The following is a 26541-nucleotide window of genomic DNA, read 5'->3' on the forward strand; positions in this document are numbered from 1 at the left end:
ATTTTTAGAAGGTAAATTATATACCCTATAGTACAAGGTAAATAAAAATGCCTCCTTTTACTTATGTATAACATAAAACATAATTGATTTGGTTGAACTCATGTAGATACCCACTAATAGTTCTTACTAATAATACTGATTTTCAGTAAAATTATTATTTATACAAAAAATTAATCTTGATAAAAATCTCAAAGAACTAATCGATAGTTTTATTTTTCACTTTGTAAAAAATATACCTGCTATGTATGATAGGTTTCCATAACTTATTTACAATTTTTTTCCTTACAATACTATGATTAATAAAAACTAAATACTAACAAACAAAATGTACAACAAAACGAATAAGAATAAGAAATATATTTTGTCTATAATATGTTTATAAATTAGAAAATACTGCCAATATAAAGTAGCTAAAATTTAAAAAAAAAAAAATTGTTGTAAAAAAAAAGTTGTCTAACATTCAACATCATTAATATAGTTATTAATAATTCTAGGTTTAGTGAATATAAAAGTAAAATATATTAGTAGGTAGGTATAGAAATAAGCAAAATATAAATGACTCATCTTTGTCACTTCTAGTTGAGTCGGACTTTTGTGATTTATTTCCTGTCTATAATCATAATCGATTAATAAATAACATCCTGTCAAGAAATATTTCAGATTCTATTCTAATCATTTTATATTCCCTTGTTTATTAAAGAACATCGAGCCGCACGTGGTCCAATTTTTGGTAATGGAAATATATGGATGACATCCTCATCATTATCAAGCGATAGATGTCCTACTGCTGGACATAGGACTCTTGTAGGGTTTCACCTTTCATACAATTTTTATATATCATTACCACACATTTTCATTAAATGCGTTGCTTCTGACCGCTCGCGGCTAGACTCGTGTGCGATCCATTTTTATCGTCAAATGACAATCCTATTACAAAAATCTCTTAAAATATTACGATATTATGTACTAAAATACAAGAATAAATATTTATTTTCATTCCTTAATAATTTCACCGGTTTAAAGCTGATCGCTCATACGTACAATAAACTATATTAATTTAACTGAAAATATCAAAATGCCTTGCATACTGGACGTGCGACTAGATGGGAGATCAGCTTTATTCAGGTTTTGTGTATATCGTTATTAGCATAAAATATTCTTTATATCTTAAGGTCTGGGACAAATCTAGCGAAAAATCGCGAGTAGAATTTTGCGCGCCAATTTTTTTTCAGCGGTATCCTGATAGTTCAACATGTAAAATGGAACGAATACGAAGAATTACGCCATCAATGTCCTGCAAGATTTGTCCATGGTCTTATGATGAATATTATCACAACAATTAGCATTTTGTAAAATTCATAATATGGAAATAATAATGATTTCTTTCGATTTTGGTATAATATAGTGCATCTAATAAGGATATCCTTAAATTGTAATCAATATAAAATAAAACGCATAGGTACTTAAATACCTTCTTTTATAGTATCTATATTTATAGTTATCCATAGACAATACGTGCTTTAAGCGTTTAAATTAGAAGTGTGTGTACACCAAATAATGTAACATTACAGAGAAAGGATTTAATAATTCACAATGTGGCTAATTCTGTTGTACGAGTACACAGCCAGCCAGCATACACAGCCTCTAAACTAAACTGACAGGCCTAAGGGATGAATCGACCATGTGGCGTCCGTGCACGTCCACGTCACGGTGAAGCAACTGCTTCATATAAAATGTTCGTGATGTATATTGAATCCGTGCCTCGTCCGCGCTTCGTACGTGGCACGGCTGGTGCCCGCCACGTGTTGGCATAAATCATCCCTTAATCGAATGTTATCCTTTTCCGTAGGCAGTTATTATCAAATGTTTAACAATATATTCAGATTTGTCAATGTAGTTTAGAGATTGTGTACATCAGAATTAGCAAAATTGACATTTCATACACAGTATTATAAAAACATAACATCAAAAAACATCAGTGCTGATAAAACAAGATGATTAAATAATAACAATCAACAGATAAAACGAACGGTGGTGTTAGCTTATATAAATAAAAAAAAATATTAATATAAAAGACTGATAATAATTTTATGTGCAGAAAAGAATTACTGTCAATGTAATGTATTTTGTTTGTTTTCGAATAGAACAAAACAATATAATTTTTGTTTTATTAGGAAAATTATTTTATGATAATCAAAATTTAAAGGAAAAACAAAATTTGCTTTGTGTAATTTCTAGCTGTGATTTCTGCCAGCCTTTTAAATTCGTGGTAACACCTAACATTTTTCTTACTAGTAACCATCCCAAAATTTTTACAATCAGTCTCACGCTATTCATGTAATTTTTATACTGATAGGTATCTTATAGTATGTGTGTATATGTTTCAGCACGAATTATGTTTTATGCCATGGTTGATTTTCATTGCTCAATAATCTTATGTATTTCTGCATAAGAACTATATTGTTCTAAGAAAGTAGAAGTAGTATGCTTTTTTTAGTAGATATTAAGAATATTTTTAAGCAATAATGATTCAATGAAGTAACTGGTTTTTATGGCGTTGACATAAAGTTTAATTTGCAATGAAAAACTATTGAATTGTGATAATGGCATTGAGTGTGTTATTGTATTCAGCACGCATTGTCGTCTAAAAGTCAATCCGCTCGTTGTTTGATGTGGAAACAGCTTATTCTGAAGTGATCGCACATTTGTCTAACCTGTGAAGTAAAAAAATAAATTTGAAATGGTATAAACATAAAAAAAGAACTACACTAAATTTTTACTAATTTCTTACAATAATGTATTATTGTGTATGTACGACCGTGGTCTACGCGTGGTCGTCTTCTTCTTCAGACTTCTTTCAATTAAATATTGAAAATTCCACCGCAAGGAAAACTATATAAAGCTCATTTCCAAGCTTTAGGCCCGGTCTCCACCTAAGCGGAGGAAGAGAGGAGATGTGTTCAGTCAACCAATCTGATTCATAACAAATGATGTGAATAAATTATCACGTGATTTTTTTAAAAATCAGATTGGCCGACCGCACACGTCTCTCCGCTCCGCTTAGGTGGAGACTGGGCCTAACTTTGAGTCGAGTCAGCGGCATATAGTCTGTGTAATGTGCGAAGACCTTATGCTGCGAAAACGTAGCAGACACACTTTCACACTTACAATATTCATATGGCTAGTATGGATAAAAAGTCTTACCACGCAGGTTCCATAGTGTATGTGCGCGAGGACACTTAAGCTGGTCATCGCGTAGAACACCGTCAGCTCATACTGTGGTAGTGCGAGGGAAAGCATGGTGGCCATTGACAGTGGCCACAGCAACCAGTTGACCAACTCGCATCGCTGGTTGCTCATTTGGCTTACGATGAGGCGACACTGGACAAGGATATAATATGCGATAATAGCTGATGCCTGCGACTTTATTCATCTTTAAAAATGCAGTGGGAACTCTTTGATTATCAGAACAAATAGTAGCCTATATCCGTCCCTGGGATGTAAGCTAAATCTGTACTTAGTTTTGTCAAAATCTATTTACCAGATCGGCCGTGAAAACGTAGCAGACAAACAGACATTTTTCTTTCAGACTTTCGCATTTACAATATCATATACAGAATATTTTTATTTTAACTAGAACAGTATGGGGAAATCCAAAACCATAGGAGACACAGGGAAACTGTCTTAGGAACCTTTAGCTCTTTTTTTGTGAAAATAATTTTGGCATAGTCAAATTTTTGGTCAAGCGTGAGTTGTCCATAAAAATCAATGAAATTGACTATTTTTTAATGCCAATCGACTCAGTTTCATTCATTCAAAAGAATCATTGTGGATGATAATGTAATACATATTCAAATACTGTAACTTACCGCTACATTACTAAAGAGCGTCCCAATTAAAAGGAAAAGCGCGCGCGGGTCACAGTCCGGCAACCGTTCGGATTTGTGAACCCAAATAGAGCATACCACGAACATACTCAATAACGACCATAACGGCCGTAGAGCTTCCGTAGTTGAACGCATTTTGCCCGCACGCAGTTTGTATGACCTGCAATACGAGAAAAATAATATAATAATGTGTATACAGGATGTAACCAGAACGCTAGCAAAAACTTAGCGATTTTGTTATACTACCTAAACACAACCCAATACCAATAACCATTTGCCTCATTTTGTAGTTTTAGTATTTTTGAAACCAGCAATGTGTAGCGTGCAAAACGCGGGTCAATGCCCCGCCTACAACGCGGCATTGACTCAAAGCCCAGAGTGGCCTACTTTCGGAACGTTCCTTGACCTATAGCGTCAGTCAGCTGTTTTATTTGCAATATATCGTGAAATTTTACAAAAGTTTTTTATTTTCTTTCGTATTTTTTTCGCGTTTTTTTGCGGTATCATATCAGTGATCATCAGTAGGTACTATCACCTGTCTTCGTTTTTGCAAGCGTTCTGGTTACAGCCTGTATTAACTGGTTTGATTCGGGTGGAATTTCTAAAAATTCTTTGTAGGGGTAAGTAATAAGTATACATTGCAGAGAAAAGTGAAAAGCAAAGCTACATGCAGAATCTCAAGTTTTTCCTAGCGGTTTAAGCTATTTATGTTGATTATGTCAGTTTATCTTTTGACATAAAATTAGGGCTGAAAAGTTAAGTGCGGTTGCACCTAGTTTCAGCCAGCTACAATGTGGCCGGTATCAGTTTCTATAAAATTGCACGGGCAACGCAACATGAACTAAAGGACTTGATGACTTGGGACGTCACAGAACGATGTGAAAACAAAATGTATGGCGCTGTATGGAACTAAAGCGCAGCGGGCGCTTATTTATTTCATTTTATAAGTAGAGCGCCATACATTTTGTCTTCACAGCGTCACCATCTCTCTCACGCTCTGAGCACTTGCTATATTGTCAAGTCTCTATGTGGTGGCTCTTTTATGTCATGGGTATGTATAGTACGCCGCGTACTATACATACCCATACGCGTACTGTACGCTACAGGTCGAGATGGCAATCGGGGAGGGAATGCTCCGCACACCCGTACAGCCCTAACCCGGTGCGGGCGAGTGCGGGTGTGTGGGGCGTCCCCCGCCTCATACTCCGATTGCCAGCGATTCACGGAGAGGCTTTACATTATTGCAATAAAGGCCACCAGCTTGTAGTTTGGTTTAGGCCTACGACGCCGGGTCTTGCGTATCTATTATTATTACCTAGTATAAATTCATTTGATACAATGATTTGTACTTACAGGTAAGTATTGTAGAGAGCGACTGGTAGATTAGTAAACACTCCTGTAGCATATATGAGCCATTCGAAGGCATTGGCGAGAGTGTAGCTGCCAAATATGTAGCGCTTATAGAAACTGGTGCCTTTCACGCCCGTCCATAGAAACACGAATGTTGATGTCTGTAAAGAGATTTTATTTGTACAATTATTTATTTACTAGCTAATGCCGGCAACTTCATCCGCGTGGATTTTTGTTTTAAAAATTGAAACTTTTTCAATATCCTTTCTTATGTTTGGTGGTTACATCTTAGAGAAAAACCGGCCAAGTGCGAGTCGGACTCGCAGACGAAGGGTTCCGTAGTCCGTACTGTCGTATAAGATATTTTAACATTTTTATGCGCAACACTTGCAAGTAAATGACAACAGCGCCATCTTTATGTGATTTGGTAAATTAAATTTGTTGTGAACACATTTTAATTTTTTTTGTGATGTAACCACAAATTCAAGATTTCGGATTAATTCCTTTACGTGCGCTATAAGACCTACCTACATACCATTTACAGACAAAGCGTTATCTAGCACTTACCCACATACTAAAGTCGTATCCCCAGGGCAGAAATAATACGCCAGTGTTGTATTTCTCCCAATGACTCAAGTAAAAGTTGAGTAGAAGATTCCACATTATGTAATACATTCTGTAAAGAATAAAAATAAAATAAATAAATAAAAATAAATAAAATCATTTATTTCCACCAAATACAATTCATATTTTTGTTAGTATTGAGACCTTAAAACTAGTTATTATAAAATTCTTACCAAAACAATACTGTGCACCTGTATTCCGAACTAGTAGAAACTGTGTCTCGGAAAACAGGGCCTCCAGCTCGGTGAATACAAAGCTAACTACATATTAACTAACATACTAACTAAACTAAAGAGCTAAAGAAAATAATATGTGTGTGGAAGTCCATGTTATCTGTGTTTGTGTGGGCGTAAATGCGTGTGTGTGGGGGTGAAAGTGAGTGAGCATGTGTAAGTGTGCATATGTGAGTATCTTTGCTATATTATGTTTGTGTACAATTGGGGTTACACTAGAATATCCAGAAGTCTTTCAGTATCCGAGTAAGTTTGTTTCAGAAGCCATTCCTTAAGAGAAGATTTATATTTATACCTATTCAAAGAGTGGAGAGAAAGATAAGAAATATTAAATTCTCATTATATGAGTAGAACTGGTACATCTATACTAATATTATTAAGAGATAAAGTTTGTAAGTTTGTTTGTAGGAGGTAATCTCTGGAACTACTGAACCGATTTTGAAAATTATTTCACCAGTAGAAAGCTACGTTATTCTTGAGTGACATATTAGGCTATATTCTATTTTCAAAAAAATTAGAGTGCCCAACGAAAATTGTAATAAGCAAACCCTGCGAAGCCAGGGCGGGTCGCTAGTAAAGATATAAAGGCCTCAACCGAAACAAAGCTCAATGATAACAGCACGGCAAAATATAGAATAGTTTTTTTGTAATTCAAATAAGTTTTTACAAGTGCTTTCGAATCGATTAGCGGATCTTCCACTAGTTTGTAGTGCCCTTCCTACAGAGAAGAACCAGTAAGAAACTATATCAAGTTGAAATTGTGTATGATATCTACATCGTACATGCCGAAAAAGACACACATACAACACATTTTTATTTGAGTGATAATAAACTACCATAAAATTTACAAAAGTGCAATAAAAATGCATTTCAAATTTCGCCGCGAAAACGCTACTCGCCATCTTTTTGGATTCATGTAATGTCATGACGTCACACGGATTGGTAAGCAACGACGTTTTCTTAGTTTACATTACAATTACAATCCATGGGACGTCACAGTCGGAATTAACATGGCGGCTACGGGATCATGCGTTTTGGATATTTGTAGAACAGATTAAAAAAGTGAAATCTTTAAAATAAATTATAATATTAAAAGTTCATTACATAATTTTATAAACTGAAATTAACATTTTTCGATTGCTTATTGCTAAATTGCTAATACAATCTTGTTTATACATTTTTAGATTTTTTCTCGCTTGGTGTAAAATACTGTATTTACTAAGTTGCTAAATTAACATTTAAGGCTTCACAATGAGAGTAAAATACTCACCGTAATGGTGATATGGAGAAATCTTTTCGGCCATAAATTGAGTAAAGACAAGCAGGTATGAAGAATACCGAGTAAGAATCGAGGCCATGGTCAAATAATTCTCCTAAGGGTCCTGAAGTTTGAGTACGCCGCGCTTGCTTGCCGTCGATACCATCTGAAAATTACATAATCTCATCCATATCCATTCTAATCCATCCATACTAATTACTAATATTATAAATGCGAAAGTGTGTCTGTCTGTCTGCTAAGTTTTCACGGCCCATCTGTTTAACCGATTTTGACGAATTTTTGGTACAGAGTTAGCTTACATTCCGGGGACGAACATAGGCTTCTTTTTATCCCGAAAAATTAGTTTCCATGGGATTTTTAAACTTATTCTTGACTAGCGACCTGCCCCGGCACCGCACGGGTAGCTTTTTACAATTTTCGTAGGGATCTCTAATTATTTAATATAGCCTATGTTAAAATATAATATAGCCTATGTTACTCAGGAATAATGTAGCTTCCTACTGATGAAAGAATCTTAAAAATCGGTTCAATAGTTCCAAAGATTACCCCCTACAAACAAACTTACAAACTTTACCGCTTTATAATATTCAGTATAGATCATTCAGCGGACGAAGTCGCGGACATCATCTAGTTTTTTTTTAAATTCATTGATCACGTAAATTTCAATATACATTTAAAATACACAGTTCGCCATCCTCTAGAAACTGTTAAAGTTTCTATAATAATTAGCTATTATTAGACATATTCATAACTACTTTCTTGGCAAAGTGGTAATCGCTGAGGTCTTATAGGTACTGAGTACGTCGATTCCTGATTAGCTTGCTTTCATTTTACCAACTTTTTATGATAGTGATTACCTACACTTCAAGGAAATTTCTAAATAATTTTAAATTCGTAATAAAATTTCGGCAGGAACCGGCAGTAAGTCTCCCCTAGGTACCGCGCCCGGATCAAACTAACTTATCATTAAAAAAAAAGCCGACTAAGTGCGAGTCAGACTCGCGCACCGAGGGTTCCGTACTAAAATCGTATTTTTCCGACATTTTGCACGACCAATCAAAAACTATTATGCATAAAAACAAAATATAAAAATCTGTTTTAGAACGTACAGGTAAAGCCCTTTCATAATATGATACTCCATCACTTGGTATATTAATCTTACTTTGAAAATACTAATTATGTGTTCATGAACACGTTTTAATTTTTTTTCTTGTGTTGTATCCACATATTCACGATTTCCAGCTTTTTCCCCTACATGTACCATAAGACCTACCTACCTGCCAAATTTCATGATTATAGGTCAACGGGAAGTACCCTATAGGTTTCTTGACAGACACGACAGACGTACAGACAGACAAACAACGAAGTGGTTCCGTTGTAGCTTTTGAGGTACGGAACCCTAAAAATTATTGTTGAGTGTGAATTGAAATACGTAGGGTTATCTGTAGTTAAATCCCCTACGTATTTCTATCTAACACGTTGATTATTTTTTCGTAAGTACTAACCATACGATGGAGGGGAACAGCTGATGTAATCTCTCGTATCTGTGGTATTTATGCTCAGAAATCTAATTACCTTACTCGAAGAATGTTTTACATGAATACAAAATTTTAATTTTCCGTTATTAGTGATTAGTATTTCCTGACTTAATTGATTACTAATCACTAAACAATGTGGCTTATTCCTTTGTACACAATCTCTAAACTAAACTAAAATATCACGTCTAAATCTATTGCTATCCCTTTCATAATGTTGCTTGCGGAAAAGGAAAGCACTAGATTTAGACCTGTTAATTTAGTTTAGTTTAGAGATTGTGTACTAGAGAATCGGCCCTAATATGTGATTTACTTAAGCCAGGGAAAAAATAAATTAAAAAACAATTTGTAATATTCCTAATTTGTATGTAATGTAATTCTACACGCTAGGGTCTGCATAGACTATACGTCGTGCCGCGTGCGTCCATGAAAAGCTTCGGACCGCGTTTTCATTTTCTTTAAGGAGTTCGATCTGCTATTCCATAGAATGGAGAGAATTTGTCTGCGCATCATGTCGAGATGGCAATCGGAGAGGTAACCCTCTTACCCGCACAGCTCCCGCGCTAACCCGGTGCGGGCGAGCTCGGGTGACGTGCGGGTGTGCGGGATTTTGATAGCCCGATTACCATTTCAACCTGTCGCGGACTAAACTGTTCTTTCATACTGCACACGATACGACTGACTGACGAACCAATCGCGCGGCTACACACAGCCGCTATTGCAGCACTGCGGACCCCCGAATAAATCGATAAATCACCCGCGCAGTGGGTTCACAGTCATAAGTCTTTTTGGGGTTCCGTACCCGAAGGCTGCCAATGGGACTCTATTCCTAAGTCTCCGCTGTTCGTCCGGTCGTCTGTCAGCAGGCTGTTTCTCGTGAACCGTAATAGGTAGAGTTTAAATTTTCACAGAAATTGCTGCTATAACAACAAATATTAAAAATTTCAATATAGCTGCCATGAAAATTAAATTATTTCTTGTACAACGTTACGGATAAAGGAACCCTTTGTGTGCTAGTCCGATTCGCACTTGACCGTTTTTTTCGAGACGCTAACTGAATAACAGAACGCAAAAATCTCACCTAGCGTGTACGCCACAAACAGGAAGACGGCTAATATGTACCACAATGACTGTGGTATAATCTCCGTGTGCCCATTCAGTGGTTCCGTCGTCGGCGTCGTTTCATTGTGGACTGTGGCACTGGCCGCTAAATAGTCGTAATCGTAATACGACAGCAGCAAAAAGTCGAGCACAGTCAATATAAATCCTACGAACGTTAGGACGTTTGGCGCCACCCATCGAGGTACATACTAAAAAAATTAAGATTTAGTAAAACAACCTGTCAATATTTATATACGGTATATGACATGAGATTATGCAGAGTTCACTGAAAAATATCATGAATTATGTGTATCACGATATACATAAGTATAATATTAGGTTTATGATATATTATCTTCTCTATATATAAAAATGAATCGCTAAATGTGTTGCTGATCGCAAATCTCGAGAACAGCTGAACCGATTTCGCTACTTCTGTTTTATAATATTCCTTGAAGAACGGGATGGTTCTTACGGAGGGAAAAATTTTACAAATTTGAATCGACTGTTAGGTGGTACGAAGTTCGTCGGGGCAGCTAGTGGTGTATAAATTTCAAACTCTTATTTTACCCCCTTATAGGGGTTGAATTTTCAAAAATCCTTTCTTAGTGGACATCTATGCCATAATAGCTATCTGCATGCCACATTTCAATCTAATCCATCCAGTGGTTTGAGCTGTGCGTTGATAGATCAGTCAATCAGTCAGACAGTCAGTTAGTCAGTCAGTTTTCCTTTTATATATATAGAAGATTACTTAATAAAACACAATAGGGTAATAGATATCCTCTGTACAGACTTTCAAATAGTGTGTATTCAGTGCTGAGGCTATGTGATAACCTATTCAAGCTTATCACAATGCTTCAAGGTCTGCCGCAAACCTTAACATCTAATATAATATGTTTATTCAATGCTTTCATTATTTACTTGTCTAGAGTCTAGACTAAATAGGTCAGGCTTTATCTTTTAAAATAAAGAAACTCTTAAAACAATATGTACTGCACTTCTATGTGCAGTGAAAAGCAGATATAGTACTTTGCAATTAATTTAATTAGTTGCCAGCTTAAGAAAGGTTTCATGCAAGAATCAAGAAATACCACCTACTTAAGAAAAGATAAGAAAATAATACACAAGTTATTATATTGTTTCTAGATAGATATAAATTGTTTATTATATTTTTTGTTAATTGATATAGTCCGCAACAGGTCGAGATGGCAATCGGGGTATGAGGCGAGGGGACACACGGCACACCAGCAAGTCACTCGCGCTCGCCCACATCGGGTTAGTGCAGGGGCTGTGCACATGTGCGGGGTGTTCCCTCGCCAATTGCTATTTCAACCTGCCGCATACATAGTTGTTTATAACATACTTTGCATGTTTCTGCTTACCTCAACAACTTTATTCCAAAAAGGATGCATCACATACACACTTAGGGGACTTGTATCTTTTGACATGTACTGAAATAAATTAACATAAATAAGTATAATCTTTATCATAGTATGTTCCCAGTATTACCCAGGCATTAGTGCTAATTCTGCTGTTGTTTGGACTATCTTGTCCATGACAATGGCCACAGTTTGATTGCCAGGTTGGGCCATAAAATAACTGTTGGGTTTCTATTAAGAAATTCTCAATAGTAGTCCTGAATAAGGAAGTCTGCAGTGCTTCACCCTGTACTTTGGTAAGAACATAGAGCCATCAGACCTGCAGCTGATCTATCTCCGGTTATATTAGATTGCCAACAGACTATGAGACTAAAGGAATACAAAGTGCAGCTGTGTTTTGCTCACACTTGTGCACTATAATATCTACAGTGCGGATGGCTACTATCTGTAAAGATTGGCCGCCATAGCAGAAATTGGGTAGGGAAGATTCTGTTGTGAACAATCTCTTAACCAAGCAAATTGACAGGTCAAAATGTGATGGTCTCCTTTTCTGTAGGGAACACTGAGAATTAAATTTAGACCTCATTTAGTTTGGAGGTTGCGTACAACTTAATAAGTGGCATTATTATCTTACAAACAGCTCTAGCTTATTTGATAGCCATCTGACTACCAAAATTTTTTATTAACAGATTAGGGCTTCGCTGCAACTATATAGCTTGATGATAAGTGATTTTTCAGTCTAAGGTAGAGGCCATTTTCCTAGAAGAAATTAAGGATGAGGCAATTCATATTTTTTAAGTAACTAAGTCCTGATCCTTCTACTATGTGGAGTTATATCAAACAAGTTTCAGGGAGCCACTGGATACAAGCTGCACAAGGCAGTAGTGTGGTGGAAATCCCTGTAAAAGACGTACACAGTGGACGTTTATCGGTCGGTGAGATATGCTTGCTACATAGTAAAGAATTCTTGTTTATACTTCAAATTACTTAATTAAATCTGTACGCAATATTCGAGCTATAATTGGCGTTGCATTACAAAGTTAAACGAAACTGCAGTAGAATGTTGCGTAAATGATCGATATTTTTTAGGTTACGTTCATAAAAACGCATTACTATATAAAACACTCTATAATAGTAGAACTATAGGAATTTCAAAGGGTACCTTATAATTGTCGAATCCATCGAGATGTTCCCGACTGAGATACTTATAATTAAACATTTTTACGTACTTGTGAATTAAATTTTTTATTTTAACATGTATTATTTGAATCACTTCTTGAACACAAATATTGGGTTTGAGCACATTATTCTATATTAACGGGACAATGGTCACGAAATTTAAATTCAATTAATTAGAGCGACATTTAAATATTAAATTAACTTAAGCTTTTCGGTAACAACCAAATTGCATTATTTGCAAATTCTAAAATGCACGCTTCATATAATTATTACAAAGTTGAAACTTGAAAGTACTCTGCTGTGACAGATGAGTGACATGACATTAGGTGTCATCATTAGGTGACAGTAGATCTCATTATTACAATCGCAATTGTTGTGATTGGCTGAATTTAAAAAAATGCATTGTAGCCTTGATGATTGTAGCCAATAGTGCGTGAGCATCAACCAATCAGAGCAGAGGTCATTGCGATCGTGACATTGAAGCTGTCATTCCAAGGATTCCACCTGACGCATTGGAACGTAGATAGAGTAATAAAGATAGATACAGGAACGTTTGCTTTCTCATTCACATTAAAAAGAGAGCACAGATAAAGTTACTAGTTAATGTGATAAACAGACACGCAGCTAACCTATTTTTTGACCCTTATCGTGTAACTGGTTTTTTTCACGAATACATACAAGGAATGCAACTTCAGTTGCAAAACAAAATTTGAGAATTCGTGGCGTAATTGTATTTCTCATTAGTTAACTATTTACTTGTTTTCACATAAAAAACGTTTAATACAAATATTGTTGATCGGTTAATACAAATATTGACTACTAAACAATTTGTCGTGTTATTCATCGTTACGTCGTGCTATTGCTATCTCATACGCGGTTACGCGGTACTTCATTCTCCATTTATTACTCTATCTACGCATTGGAATGACGTCATATATGACATTTGACATTGACACAGGGCTTCCACCATGTTTCCACTGTGTACATTTTAAACAGTAGATACGGGTAACATTGGTCTACATAAAAGCAAGTTTTACGAAAACGTGTAGGTGGGCGTTTTTCAAAAAAGTTGTCTCATTATAAAAGTCGTTGTCCGGCCACTTTGATGGTAATTTGATCAAACTTTATGAAAAAAACAAGCTATTGTCTATGCTTACCAATATTGTTTAATATTTAATCTTTTATAATTTAATATGTTAATTCATTTTTAAGAGTTTTAAAAACATAAAATACCAAAAAATAAAAGAGAGGAAGTACCTTCTGACATATGTCCCACTAACACCTTGTCAAGTTTAGAGTCAAAAATTATACCGTCCAAAAATATTTCATGAATATTTGAACACTGAGGTAGTTAAGTACGATACTAATTTCAAATTAAAGCCCTAAAACAAAGACATTACGATAGAATTTTATTTAAAAAATACAATTTATTTGCTGTCCCGTGAAATTGATGTTAGTGGAATTTCCGCTTACGCTACCGGCCTTTCGAGGTCTTCGAATGAAAATTGCACCATTTGCAAAATATTTTCGGAATACTGGCAACATTATTAGTCTATGGTAATCGCCATGTTGTATTTTACAAAAGCAGTCGCCAGAAAAACGCAACAGAAGTGGTTGCCTCGACTTGGTTCAAAAAATTTGTTCCACCAACGATACTGATTTTAATAGGTAAGGTTTGATTGCGCATTTGTGTTTGTATGTTATTAAAGAGATTTGTTATTCTTTATTTGGAAAGTAAAATTAAATCAGTCTAACCTTTGATTATTAATATATAATATTGATTTTGAATTTTTAAGGGGTTGTATACGTCACCGCCATTACGCTACCGTGAACCACAGTCGCGTGAATGGAATTGAAAAGTAACGTAATGGAACAATAAAGGTGTTTTCATAGGAAGTTGGATTGTCATCATCATCATCATTTAAACCAACATAAAAAAGATAGAGGTAAGTTTTTAACCTATGATGTATTCTGGTGTGTTAGGCTATATAAACCGCTGTAAAAATATTGCGGATGTTAATTATTTCAAAAATAACGGATGGTCTCCTAAAAACGTTTTCTCATAGCTACAGCGGTTCCAGGACCTCCCCTTACTGACCCACTCAAATGAACCAGCCAGTATATTATATTCTTTAAATTTTATAATTTAAAAACTTTATAAAATATATCTTATAATAATTATTTAATTTACTTCGTCTTAGATAGCCAGCCCACACTATTTCACTTGCAAAGATTTCTATCCTGCGGGATATTCGGGATCAAGAGATGTCAATCGGTTCAGCAGTTTTTGCTGCAGGTTGTAACAAACGAAACTTCTCGTTTTATAATATTACTGTGATGATTAGCTACATAATAATATTTAATTTGTAATGCTATTTTTTTGTCTTTTTTGACCAATTATGCATGATGCCTTATGTTTCCCAAACGCGATTTTGTATTCCACTATACGTCACTGTCCCATTTTTGATAAAGGTTTATTTTTAGAGAAATGTCTATAAAGTCAGAGATATATAAATATTTTAATGTTTAGAAATGTTATTAAATAATTAGTTATTTGTCACAATTTAATATTAAAAGATTTATAAGAAAATAGTCAGTGTTTTAACAAAATTCTTTAGTACAAAACATCCAAAAGTAGCGTTAAAGACCATTTTTGTTAAAAACTTCAGTTCAATTTGATGTTATATGTTTAGTTTTAATTATTTTTAGAAGGCTGATTTGGTTAATTTTTCGACATTAAAGATAATTAATGTATAACTTGTTTTATTTCCCTGGAAATCCAATAAAAAGTCAGTGACGTAATGGAACTTCAATTGGGTGGTATCAAGTTAAAAATGATAATATTTCCAATTATTACATTTATTTTTAATAAAATTTACTATTTTTATATAGTTTATACTATATATTTACAATATAATTACATTTTAAGGCAAAACTAAATTTTTATTTATGTGGAATTCCTATTACGCTACCGACAACTTTTTTGAAAAATGCCCAGGTACTAGTCACGGAACAGAAAGAACAGTGGAAGTGCAATTCACCAAAATTACTATAGGAACCGCTGTCGCCAAACTCATACAAATATACCGATAGTCATATATTGCACTACAAAGAAACAAATCATTTGATTTGTCGTTTAAGTTTAGTCAAAACTAGCCTACGTCACAGATTTGGAAATAAACCCTGACGCTCTAGAAATAAGATTTATTTTGCTTTAGCGGAAGAACGTATTTACGAGCTATAGTCACACTCACGTCACACTAGATTCAATTGTCCAATTAATTCCGCTACTTGACCATAGATGGCGGTATTCTAAGTAGTAGCAATTATAAACTTAATTACTTTAAACATATGGTTGACATTTGCGTGATCGGTCGATTTTTTTTCCTCCTCAGTTAAGGCTGCACCACGTAGCTCAATGAATTACCTATCGATATCGATAGATACTCGTTATTTTGTTCATTCGCAAAAATAAAATTAAAAAAGGTAATTATAAAATTGAATAAAAGTGCTGGTATGTATGCATGCCTTTTACAAGTATGCACAATAAATACTGCAACGTATGAAAATAGATAAATTTTATTTATTGCCCTTGAAATAAAACATATTTGTTAAGAAACTGGCGTTTCGAAAGTCTTATTTTTAATTTTAATAAATGGTGTATGCGAACATTTATGTATATATTTTTCGACTATTGCCTTCATCAAATCGTGATTAGACGCAGGAATCTCCGAATCACCTTGTCTTTTTGAAGAACCTGGAGTGACCACATTTATCATTTTGTGGCTGAAACCAAAATTAAATTTTGAGAATAAATCCGTACTAATATTATAAATGCGAAAGTGTGTCTGTCTGTCTGTCTGTCTGTCTGCTAGCTTTTCACGGCTCAACCGATCAACCGTTTTTGATGAAATTTGGTACAGAGATAGCTTGCATCCCGGGAAAGGACATAGGAAGTTGAAAAGTTCCCACAGGATTTTTAAAAACCTAAATCCACGCGGACGAAGTCGCGGGCATCATCTAGTACCTATATAAAAATGAATAGGAGAAAAATTAATTAGTGTGTTTATGAATTAAATTTGATATTTAGTCAGTCAATCTTCATACAAAAATATAACTAAGAGGTGTGTTGTTTTGTATTATAATATCAAGTATTTTCAATACTTACTGAAAGTAATAAAATAAAACAAGGTTATTTGATTAAAAGACTTAACGATTTTCATTGATGGAAGCGCAGTAGGTTTCGTATATCTATATCCTTTATTTGATATTATAAAATCGACTTCTAAAAAAATGCTCAGAGCATATCATGCTTGATTTGGTTGGCATCCAATTAACTCTACCCGTTGCATCTATCCATTTCTCTTTGATGCTTGCATCTTTGGGAAACCTAAAAATATTTTAAATGAAGGTTAGAGGAACTACTGATGTCTATTTAGTGATCAATGCAACGTCTCACTCATTAATAAATTATAATTATTGCGTTACTATTTATTTATATCCTTGTATCGATATCAATCGATAAATTCAATATTCTACTTGGCCACATCACTATTTGAGTAGCGAACACGGAGCGAAGTACTTTCGGAATAGAATCAATCCAAAATAAACTTTATCTTAATTGTTTAAGGTTGATTTTGACTAACCGTTCTATTAAATATTAGTAAATTGAAATAAATTAAGATTTTATAGAAAACAATGAAAATCGTACTTACCGATGATACGAAACACCTCCATTTTTAAGATTTTTTCTCCTACTATCATTTTTACACTCCAAAACGGAACAGTAACATTGCTAGGGCAATATGAATTTGTCGCGAGACTACCAACTCCACGCGATGTTAGAACGCGACTGGGATCAGTTTTACGTAACTACGCTTAATTGTGGCACGCGTGCCACGCCTACTTAGCACTTCCACTGTTTTTTCTGTTCCGTGGTACTAGTGCTATAAGACCTACCTAATACCTACCAAATTACATGATTCTAGGTCAATGGGAAGCACCCGATGTCGATAGGTTTTCTTGACAGACACGACGTACAGACGACCAGACAGACAGACAGACAACAAAGTGATCCTCCTATAAGGGTTCCTTTTTAGGGTTCCGTACCTCAAAAGGAAAAACGGAACCCTTATAGGATCACTTTGTTGTCTGTCTGTCTGTGAAGAAACCTACAGGGTACTTCCCGTTGACCTAGAATCATGAAATTTGGCAGGTAGGTAGATCTTATAGCTGACATTTGGGGAAAAATCTAAAAACCGTGAATTTAGGGTTGGATCACACAAAAAAAATTAAATTGTGGTCATGAACCACAATTAGTTGGATTAATATTTTCAACTTTCGAAGTGAGATAACTATATCAAGTGGGGTATCATATGAAAGGTCTTCACCTGTACATTCTAAAACAGATTTTTATTTATTTTCATGCATCATAGTTTTTGAATTATCGTGCAAAATGACGAAAAAATACGACTGTAGTACGGAACCCTCATTGCGCGAGCCTGACTCACACTTCGCCGGTTTTTTTCATTGAAGGTACAGAACCCTAAAAATATGACTTCCATGATATTATTATCATCCGATACTTAATATACGATATCACTAGGTATGATAAGATAAAGTAAAGAAGATCGATAAGTATTTTACAAAACGAGTGTGGCAGACGGCAGTGTTGTGTTTTTTTGGTACAACAAACACAAATAATAGTATAAATGGAACGTTGGAAGACTCAAGGGTATATACCAACCGAAGGAATACCATCGGAGGGATTTTACTATGTTAGTCATAGGAATCCTGGCGTGTTCCAAACGGATGGAATTATGAATGCTCCGCCTATAGACCGCGGGGTGTCAGTAGAAGATGTAAAAGCCGATGATGAAACTAAGTCGCCAAGTGATGAAATAGTTGAAACGGTAAAAACAATTCCTTACAACATCAAGGCTTTGAGCAAACACGAGCCCACATACAAACTAGAAACGTTCGAGAAGAATTACCTCGTCGTATTCAACCAAGAAAACATAGAGGGGTATAATCCTAGACTTGGCACAGAAAAGGATGTGGAAGCTATTGAGCAAACGTTTTCCAAATTCGGATTTGAAGTTGAAGTACACACGGACTTTACTAAAGCCGAAATATTAGACGCATTAAGAATTTGTAAGTTCTCAGACCAATAATATTATTATCTATACCTAAAAACAACTACCTAAGTATTTTTAGTGTTCCGTACCACAAAAGGAAAAAACGAGATCTTATCGGATCACTTCGTTGACTGTCTGTCTGACTGTCGTGTCTGTCGTGTTGTGTTCAAAGGAATCAGAATCTATAGGGCGCTTCCCGTTGACCTAGAATCATGAAACTTGGCAGGTAGCTAACAACACAGATATCTACTCGTGCGCTAGCAATGTCTTATAGCTCAAGGAAAAACCCGAAAACTGTGAATTTGTTGTTACTATCTCTCAAAAAAAATTATTTTGTCCATCGTGGTGTCTGTCAAGAACATCCTATATCTAGGGTAGGGTACTTTCCCGTTGACCTAGAATCATGAAATTTGGCAGGTAGGTAGGTAGAGCACAAGTAAAAGAAAAAATCTGAAAGCCGTGAATTTGTGGTTAACCACATCAAGGCAAGGCGCGTGGCGAAAATCGGAACTAACGTTGCCGTCAAGTGTAGCTTTGTTCTTGTTTGAATATTCTAAGCCTTTGTTCTCCAGCAGCGTCCCCCTATCAATGTTGTTCAAGTGCCAAGAGAGCCTGGTCGCACTGTACGGAACTCTTCGCGTGCGAGTCTATAGCGCCGACCGGTTACCATTAAGGTGCATGCTACCAAATCTCATTAATGGAGATTAATAAATAATTCACAGCGTCAGTATAACTAGCATTTACTTACTTATTGTTTATTTATCTTGGCTACTGTGATCGTGTTCCAATTCAATCAAATATTTTACCGCTATAGCGCTATTTTGACTTCACTCATAAAGGATTCAATTTGGACTTTGTTTGGACTGTCGGAAAATGTCGATCGTTTTCCCGACAGAGCACAGATTTGATGGGCATACGTCCTCACTCCTCATGTTGGTCACGCTTTACACTTCCTAATGCTTCCTACCAAGACTAGTAAATGTGATGATGATTTTATTGGCACTTTGTGTTTTCGGTCTTTTTTAGGGTTCCGTACCTCAAAAGGAAAAACGGAACCCTTATAGGATCACTTTGTTGCCTATCTGTCTGTCTGTCTGTCTGTCAAGAAACCTACAGGGTACTTCCCGTTCACCTAGAATCATGAAATTTGGCAGGTATGTAGGTCTTATAGCTGACATTAGGGGAAAAATCTGAAAAACGTGAATTTGTGGTTACATCATAATAAAAAAATTAAAATGTGTGAACCCTCAGTGCGCGAGTCTGACTTGCACTTGGCCGGTTTTTTTTAATTGATAGACTAGCGCTTGACTGCAATCAGACCATGGTAGCAACTAGCAAGTGATAATGTAGCCTAAGATGGAGCGCACTTGCTTAGAATCTGTTCTTCTATGGCTAGAATAAATAAGTTTCTATGTTTTGAAAATAGCGCCCGGTACCTACACAGTCAATGCAGGTCACGCTCAATCTGCGATCTAAATTCAAATATCGCTGGAAACATTTGGCGAATTGATTAGTAATTCTTCATCGAATAACTGAGCGATCAAGGGTTTCCACCTTACGACCGACCTTGGTTTGACTAAGTACTTACGTCGAAACGTATATTCACGGATTTTGATCGGTTGCAAATTGCAATGCTTAACTGCTAGATTAAGGTTTAAGTAAATCAGTCCACAGAGCTCAGTGGCTCTAGTATGCGTTTTCGGTTTTTCTTTATTCTCGATTCTTTTCTATCGGCCTGCTCATGAGAGCAAATACCTATTCTAAGGAGTTTGTTATTTTATCTTATACTAGCGACCCGCCCCGGCTTCGCATGGGTGCAATGTAGATACTACTGTGGTGTCAAATTCTTATATATACCTATTGATCTCAGTGAAATACATCCTTTAATTCCTTTAATTAACACAAACCAATATTAAACTAGGTATACTTATAAACCTTCCTCTTGAATTCCTCTATCTATTGGTGAAAACGCCATTAAAATCCGTTGCGTAGGTACTTTAAAAAATCTACGCGTTCATACATACATACATTCAGACAGCGGGAAGCGACTTTATTTTATACTATGTAGAGATTCCGTCATAGATTTTGATCTAATATTAAGTATCAAGGTAAGTAAAGATAGTTCTTTTAGCTGCATGATTAGCATTTTTCTCAGTGACGCATTTCTTTCTTATCACTGTTTTGCAATAGGTATTAAATGATTCATCGGTGATAACTATTAAAAGTCCTCTTTGTAGTTAGGAGATTAGGGGGTTTTTGAATGACTTATCCACGACTCTGATAACATTATAAGAATAGTTGGAAGGATCCTGTCCCCGCGCCGTCTCATGCAGCTGACTGCGTACTGCCCCCTGTGGTTCTTCCTGCTGGGCTGCATTTGATGCCGATTTGCATAATTTGCAAATCGGTACGTCTTCGTCTTCAGTTTAGCTAATTAGTCCTGCTAATTGAATCTGTCGTAACTCGTATCCTACGTAGAGTCGCCACTCTATTGAGAATAGTATCCGTATTGGGTACTAACTTGGTGAAATATTCAGTCACACTCAGCTGTCGTAGCTTATATCGCGAATACGATGAAAGTACTTACTTACCTAGGGATCACATGATCGTATAAGAAAGATGATCCACCAACTAATATGTTAGGAGTTAGAACTAGACGATTTGAAGCGACTTGCTGGGAGCCGCAGCTGGACACAAGCGGTACAACACAAGTTTAGCTTAGCCCAGACCAAACAAGCATAATATGCTCGCTCTATCGCCAGTCTGTCAAATTCTCTTTGGATAAAGAGAGATCGAGAAATATTCTATGTCTGTTAATCCAAAGAGGATTTGTCAGTGTGGAAAGGTCATTGATGACCGACCCACGCCACCCCTTTTATTATGAGGACTAAATGGCTAATAGAGTGAGCTTTGGTCTAAACCCACTTTTGTGTAAAGTATAGCGAACCTTGCAAGACATTTTCGACCAGCTGTGAAAGTTCGTCAGTTGAAACGACGATGACGACAAGCTTTTTAAAAGGTGACTTGTTGCAGTTAGAGAAAAAGATTTCACGGATTACGGATGCGTGGCGGTTGTAGTGCTAACTCATGGAACCTACGACGGCCTGCTTCGTGCCAAGGACCAGCAGTACAGCGAAACTGAAATAATTAATCACTTTAAAACACACGACAAACCCACACTCATAACGAAACCCAAGTTATTGATTATTCAGGTAAGTGCCTTTTCAGATGTTTAGGTAGCCGGGAAGTCGGCTCCAGCTACCCCTACCCGGTGGCGAAGAGAAGGTACCTAGTTACCTACTAAGTATTGTCTTTTTTCAAAGACGTAATATATTTTTATCCGTGTTCATAAAACTCTGGAGTATGAGGTGTGAGGAAGATGATGACCGGATGTGGTGGCGCTCATAAGGGAAGGCGTATGTCTAACAATGTAAGTTCACAGGCTGACGATGATGATGATGAAACGTATCGTGTGAAATTTTCAAAACTTTTTGGAAATTTTCTAATTTGCCTTACTACCTTATAATTCATTTATTTACGCTTAACCTTCGTGCTTGGATCACAGAAATTCATGTGTACCAAATTTCAAGTTAATCGGTCCAGTAGATTCGGAGCTAATTAGATGTGACAGACGGAGAGACAGAGACACGAGTGATCCTACGCGTAAGGGGTCGGTTTTCCATTCGGATGTACGGAACCCTAAAAAGATAAAAGTGGATACCGAAGCACTTATCTCAAAGAGACATCATTAACATCTACATAATATTTTGCGTACTTCCAGGCTTGTCGAGGTACAAGACCAATACGAGGAGTGCTCGCAAAACAAATAGGGAAGATTTACAAAGACGTTGATGATGACCAGGGACCTTACACGCTGCCAATTGAATCAGACATGTTGGTTCTTCACAGCTCTTACATGGGGAATCCCTCTCACAGGTACCTATGCTAGAAGTACGCCGTGACACAAAAGTATTATTTAGGTAATTTTAGCGTTTAAACCATCGTGAGTGATATTGATACATGTATGATAAAACGGCTTTACTCACGTATTTCGTCGACGTTAGCCCGAGTGTTTCGAACCCATCCGGGGTTCTTTTTCACAAGACTCAGTCGGCGCTTAACTTAACTTAACACTTAAATATCTGCCCTCGCCTTCGGCTCGGGTAGATAAACGTTTCGGATAAAATGGCTTGTTTTATGTCCTTGTAAGTTGCACAATCTACTATTTCCATTTTAAGTATAATTTTATTTTCCATTTTAATTACAGGGACGAGCTACACGGTACTTGGTTCATCCAAGCCCTTTGTCGGGAAATCGATCGGCTTTCTCCTGGAGTTGACATCGAATCTATTATGACCGAAGTCAAAAAAGCAGTAGCAATTGATATGGAACACGAGGAGTACAACAGGGTGACGGGGGATATTGATATAAATAAACAAATGCCCGTTATGTCCTCCACTTTGATAAGAAAGTTGTACTTTAAGGAATATAATACGAACAGTGGCCCCAACTTACCGCTGTGTGATGGGGAAACGGAAACTTATAAGAACGAAGTTCTGGACGGTGCCGCACCAGAAACGCCTTTGTTAACTCAGTTCGGTCCTTGTTTGTGTTTCCTACCTCATTTCAACTATTTAAGACAATGTCTCAGGTAAGTTTCATTCAATTTAATAGCCTTTTATTGAATCTTCAAATTCGAGGTTAGTTATTTTCTAAATCCGAGCACACATATTTGTTTGTTAGATTGTTGGTTTGTCCTTCAATCACCTTTTTACGGGTAAGTCACTTGGTACATCGGGTTAGCTTACATTATCGAGATGGTCAAACTTTTTACCGTGTACCTACTTACTACGAGAGCAGTGATAGGACGCGCGTCGACCTATATATTCGAGGGGGTCAGAAGTTCCATCACAGGCAGGCACTTTTTAGAGTTATGTGCGTTTTTATTAACCGACTTCAAAAAAAGGAGGAGGTTCTCAATTCGTCGGAATCTTTTTTTTATTTTTTTTTTTTTTTTTTTATTTTTTATGTATGTTCCCCGATTACTCAAAAACGCCTGGACCGATTTTGAAAATTCTTTTTTTGTTTGAAAGGCACCGGCACCAAAAAATATTATTATGGAACTATATTAACTCTTGTATACATAATTATATTCGGTAATAAATTAAATTATTTTTCAATTTTTAGTGTTTATGTAACGAAGTCGGTTTTTATTTTTTTTGTAAAAATTTTTTATGTACTTTACTATGAAATTCCATGAGAAAAAAGCGGTCGTGTGCGTGGACAACAAGAAGCATTTCATTTAAATTAAAAATTCATTTTTACAGACATTTTGTTGAAGAAAATCCCGATGATGAGAGAGCAGCTTCATATCTCGAAATTTGTGAAACATTTGAAGATATTACAGAATTCAATACTTCAAAAGAAAAAATGATTAGACTTATTTCCCAATATCTCGAGAAGAAAATCCCGGAAATCGAATACTTAAAATATCTTTATTTGCATAAGAATGAATGATCTCGTAGGACTGGCTTGTTCTTTACCCAATAAAATTTTGATACTCATGTCTGTCTTTCTGTTGCTATGGCCTATGGCCCACTTTGGTTGAGGTACAGACTCAAAAGTCCGCGTGTCACAGGTCTCTTGCTCGTAGACGAAATGAGTTACAAGCCTAAAATTTTGGTATTTGGTGCAGAACCCAATTCATTGAATGAAAAAAATCTGTTTTCATCTCACTCGCTCGGAAAAGATTCTTTTGCTCTTTGAAATCTTCGTGGAAAGAGGTAATTTTGCTCGCTAGCGTGCAAAGTGCGAGTTGAAATTCGAACGAGACGAACTGCAGTCTATGGTTGGCGTACTCTTTCTCTTACCGCGTAGGCAAGTACCTATATCTTTTTTCTTTCTATTAAAAACTAGCTGCCCTGGCGAACTTTTTTAAATTTTTTAAATTTTTCTCTCCGTAAGAACCATCCCCGTACTTCAAGGAATATTATAAATAAAGAATTAGCGAAATCGGTTCAGCTGTTCTCGAGATTTGCGATGAGCAACACAATTAGCTACACGATTCATTTTTAACCGACTTCAAAAAAAGGAGGAGGTTCTCAATTCGTCGGAATCTTTTTTTTATATTATAGATACTACATAATGAAACGTTCAGAAACGCGGTTCGTCCTTAGTCTTTACTATTGTTTTTATTATACACAAAGTGTTTACGTTTGTACCCGGTCTCCTCTAAACCTCGTCATCTCAGACCACCGGAGCGTCATGCCGATGCGTCACCTCTATAAAATGTTATTGAATAATTTATTATTTACATACAAATTATATTACAAAATTAATGCATAAACAAACGAGACGGTCAAGTGCGAGTAGTTCTCGTGCCTGAGTGGGTTTCGTACATGTTTACAAGTAAAAATTCGATTTAAAATTTCGAATAATTTTGGGATTTATTCCTTCATTTTGGTCCTCTTTTCTTCTTAGTTTTAAAATTTTCCGTTACCAGGGTTAGGTCATACTTTGCCTCCTCATATAGCTACGTTTTAAAGATAATGTGTTGATTAGCTTTTTACCCGCGACTTCACTCAGTCAGTCAGTCAGCTTTTCCTTTTATATATGTGTACTTACTGATGTATAGCGAATCGTTAGAATCCTTACATCATCCGGAGTGACCCTGGCTGTAATTTTTTTTTTCAATCATAATGGTATGGCGCCCTTTTTAAACATGAAAAATTCTTTGGTAGGGTAGTCGTATTTTGGTCCATACTAATATTATAAATGCGAAAGTGTCAGTCTGTCTGCTAGCCTTTCACAGCCCATCTGTTCAACCGATTTTGACGAAACTTGGTACAGCGATTGCTTGCATCCTGGGGAAGTTTATCTTTTTATCCCGGAAAATCAAAGAAATCCCACGGGATTCTTAAAAACCTAAATCCACGCGGACGAAGTCGCGGGCATCCTCTAGTTACGTATATACGAATTGTTTTATCTTCTTATGGCATTTAAAGTTTAGACCTATATAAAGTAAGTAGGTATATTTTAATCTTTGAGGCTATAGAATAATTAGTAGGTAGGTATTCTATATTTTCTGCTTGTTATGTCGTCATAACACGGACATTAGAGCGGTCGGAAGACAGAATAGGTAATCCTTATAACTAAAGGCTACGTTTTCACCATTATGACGTACGGAACCCTAAAAATGCAGTCAGATAGGAATCCGAAAAGATCATAAAACACGTTGATTTGATATTAATGATCGATTCATCATTGGTATTAATGGCATGGAAAGAATATTTATACCTATGTCTAATTATGTGGAAAGATACTGTGAACCGGCCTGGGTCAGTTTTAGTGGCCGGGGCGTGGCGGCGCGGCGAGATTCCCTCCATTTGCATTTTTTTTTCACATAAGTACCTTGTTACCTATTCGTTTTCCATTTCAGTTTGGAAATCCCTATTATAAGCTAACCAAACCTATGTCCAGTGGTAGACGTCTATCGGCTGACGATGACGAGGACTTTTTTCTCTCTCAGTGTGATCTGCGAATAGTCTGAGGATTTTTAGTAAATGAGTTGATGGTAGATATATAGTAGCACCGAAAGTGCACTAAATAATGAAAAGCTAAACTTTTCTGGACAGGTGAGTTTTGGCCGCAGATACTAACCCTATCCTTTCGTCAAATCAGCGTCACACCAAGAGATTCATCATCATCATCATGATTAACCCTCGCCGGCCCACTACTCAGAACAGGGTCTTCTCTCGGAATAAGAAGGGGTTAGGCCATAGTTCATCACGCTAACAAGTACAGAAACTTCACAGACCTTTGAGAACGTTATGGT

At 36.1% G+C, this 26541-nt stretch overlaps 2 protein-coding genes and 1 long non-coding RNA gene across 3 annotated transcripts; 2 read left to right on the top strand and 1 right to left on the bottom strand.

Annotated features, from left to right (window-relative positions):
• Nucleotides 1-800: 800 nt before the first annotated feature.
• On the bottom strand, nt 801-12861 carry LOC117983610 (ethanolaminephosphotransferase 1-like). Its single transcript, XM_034970224.2, has 9 exons — nt 12554-12861; nt 11395-11463; nt 9990-10218; nt 7365-7518; nt 5805-5913; nt 5241-5398; nt 3870-4047; nt 3205-3381; nt 801-2714 (listed from the first exon to the last, which is right to left on the bottom strand). Exons 1-9 carry the CDS (start codon nt 12608-12610, stop codon nt 2652-2654), a joined length of 1194 nt encoding a protein of 397 aa, XP_034826115.1. The 5' UTR covers nt 12611-12861; the 3' UTR covers nt 801-2651.
• A 1105-nt stretch (nt 12862-13966) lies between these two features.
• Nucleotides 13967-15386, top strand: LOC138402532 (uncharacterized). The gene is made up of 3 exons (XR_011236906.1): nt 13967-14238; nt 14367-14516; nt 14772-15386. It is a non-coding gene; the product is annotated as an uncharacterized lncRNA (long non-coding RNA).
• Nucleotides 15387-17902: 2516 nt separating this feature from the next.
• Nucleotides 17903-24273, top strand: LOC117983784 (caspase-7-like). The gene is made up of 5 exons (XM_034970404.2): nt 17903-18723; nt 21741-21919; nt 22489-22643; nt 22975-23358; nt 24035-24273. Exons 1-5 carry the CDS (start codon nt 18282-18284, stop codon nt 24222-24224), a joined length of 1350 nt encoding a protein of 449 aa, XP_034826295.1. The 5' UTR covers nt 17903-18281; the 3' UTR covers nt 24225-24273.
• The last annotated feature ends 2268 nt before the right edge of the window (nt 24274-26541 follow it).

The sequence above is a fragment of the Maniola hyperantus genome, chromosome 7, assembly GCF_902806685.2.
Source record: "Maniola hyperantus chromosome 7, iAphHyp1.2, whole genome shotgun sequence".
Lineage (NCBI taxonomy): Eukaryota > Metazoa > Arthropoda > Insecta > Lepidoptera > Nymphalidae > Maniola > Maniola hyperantus.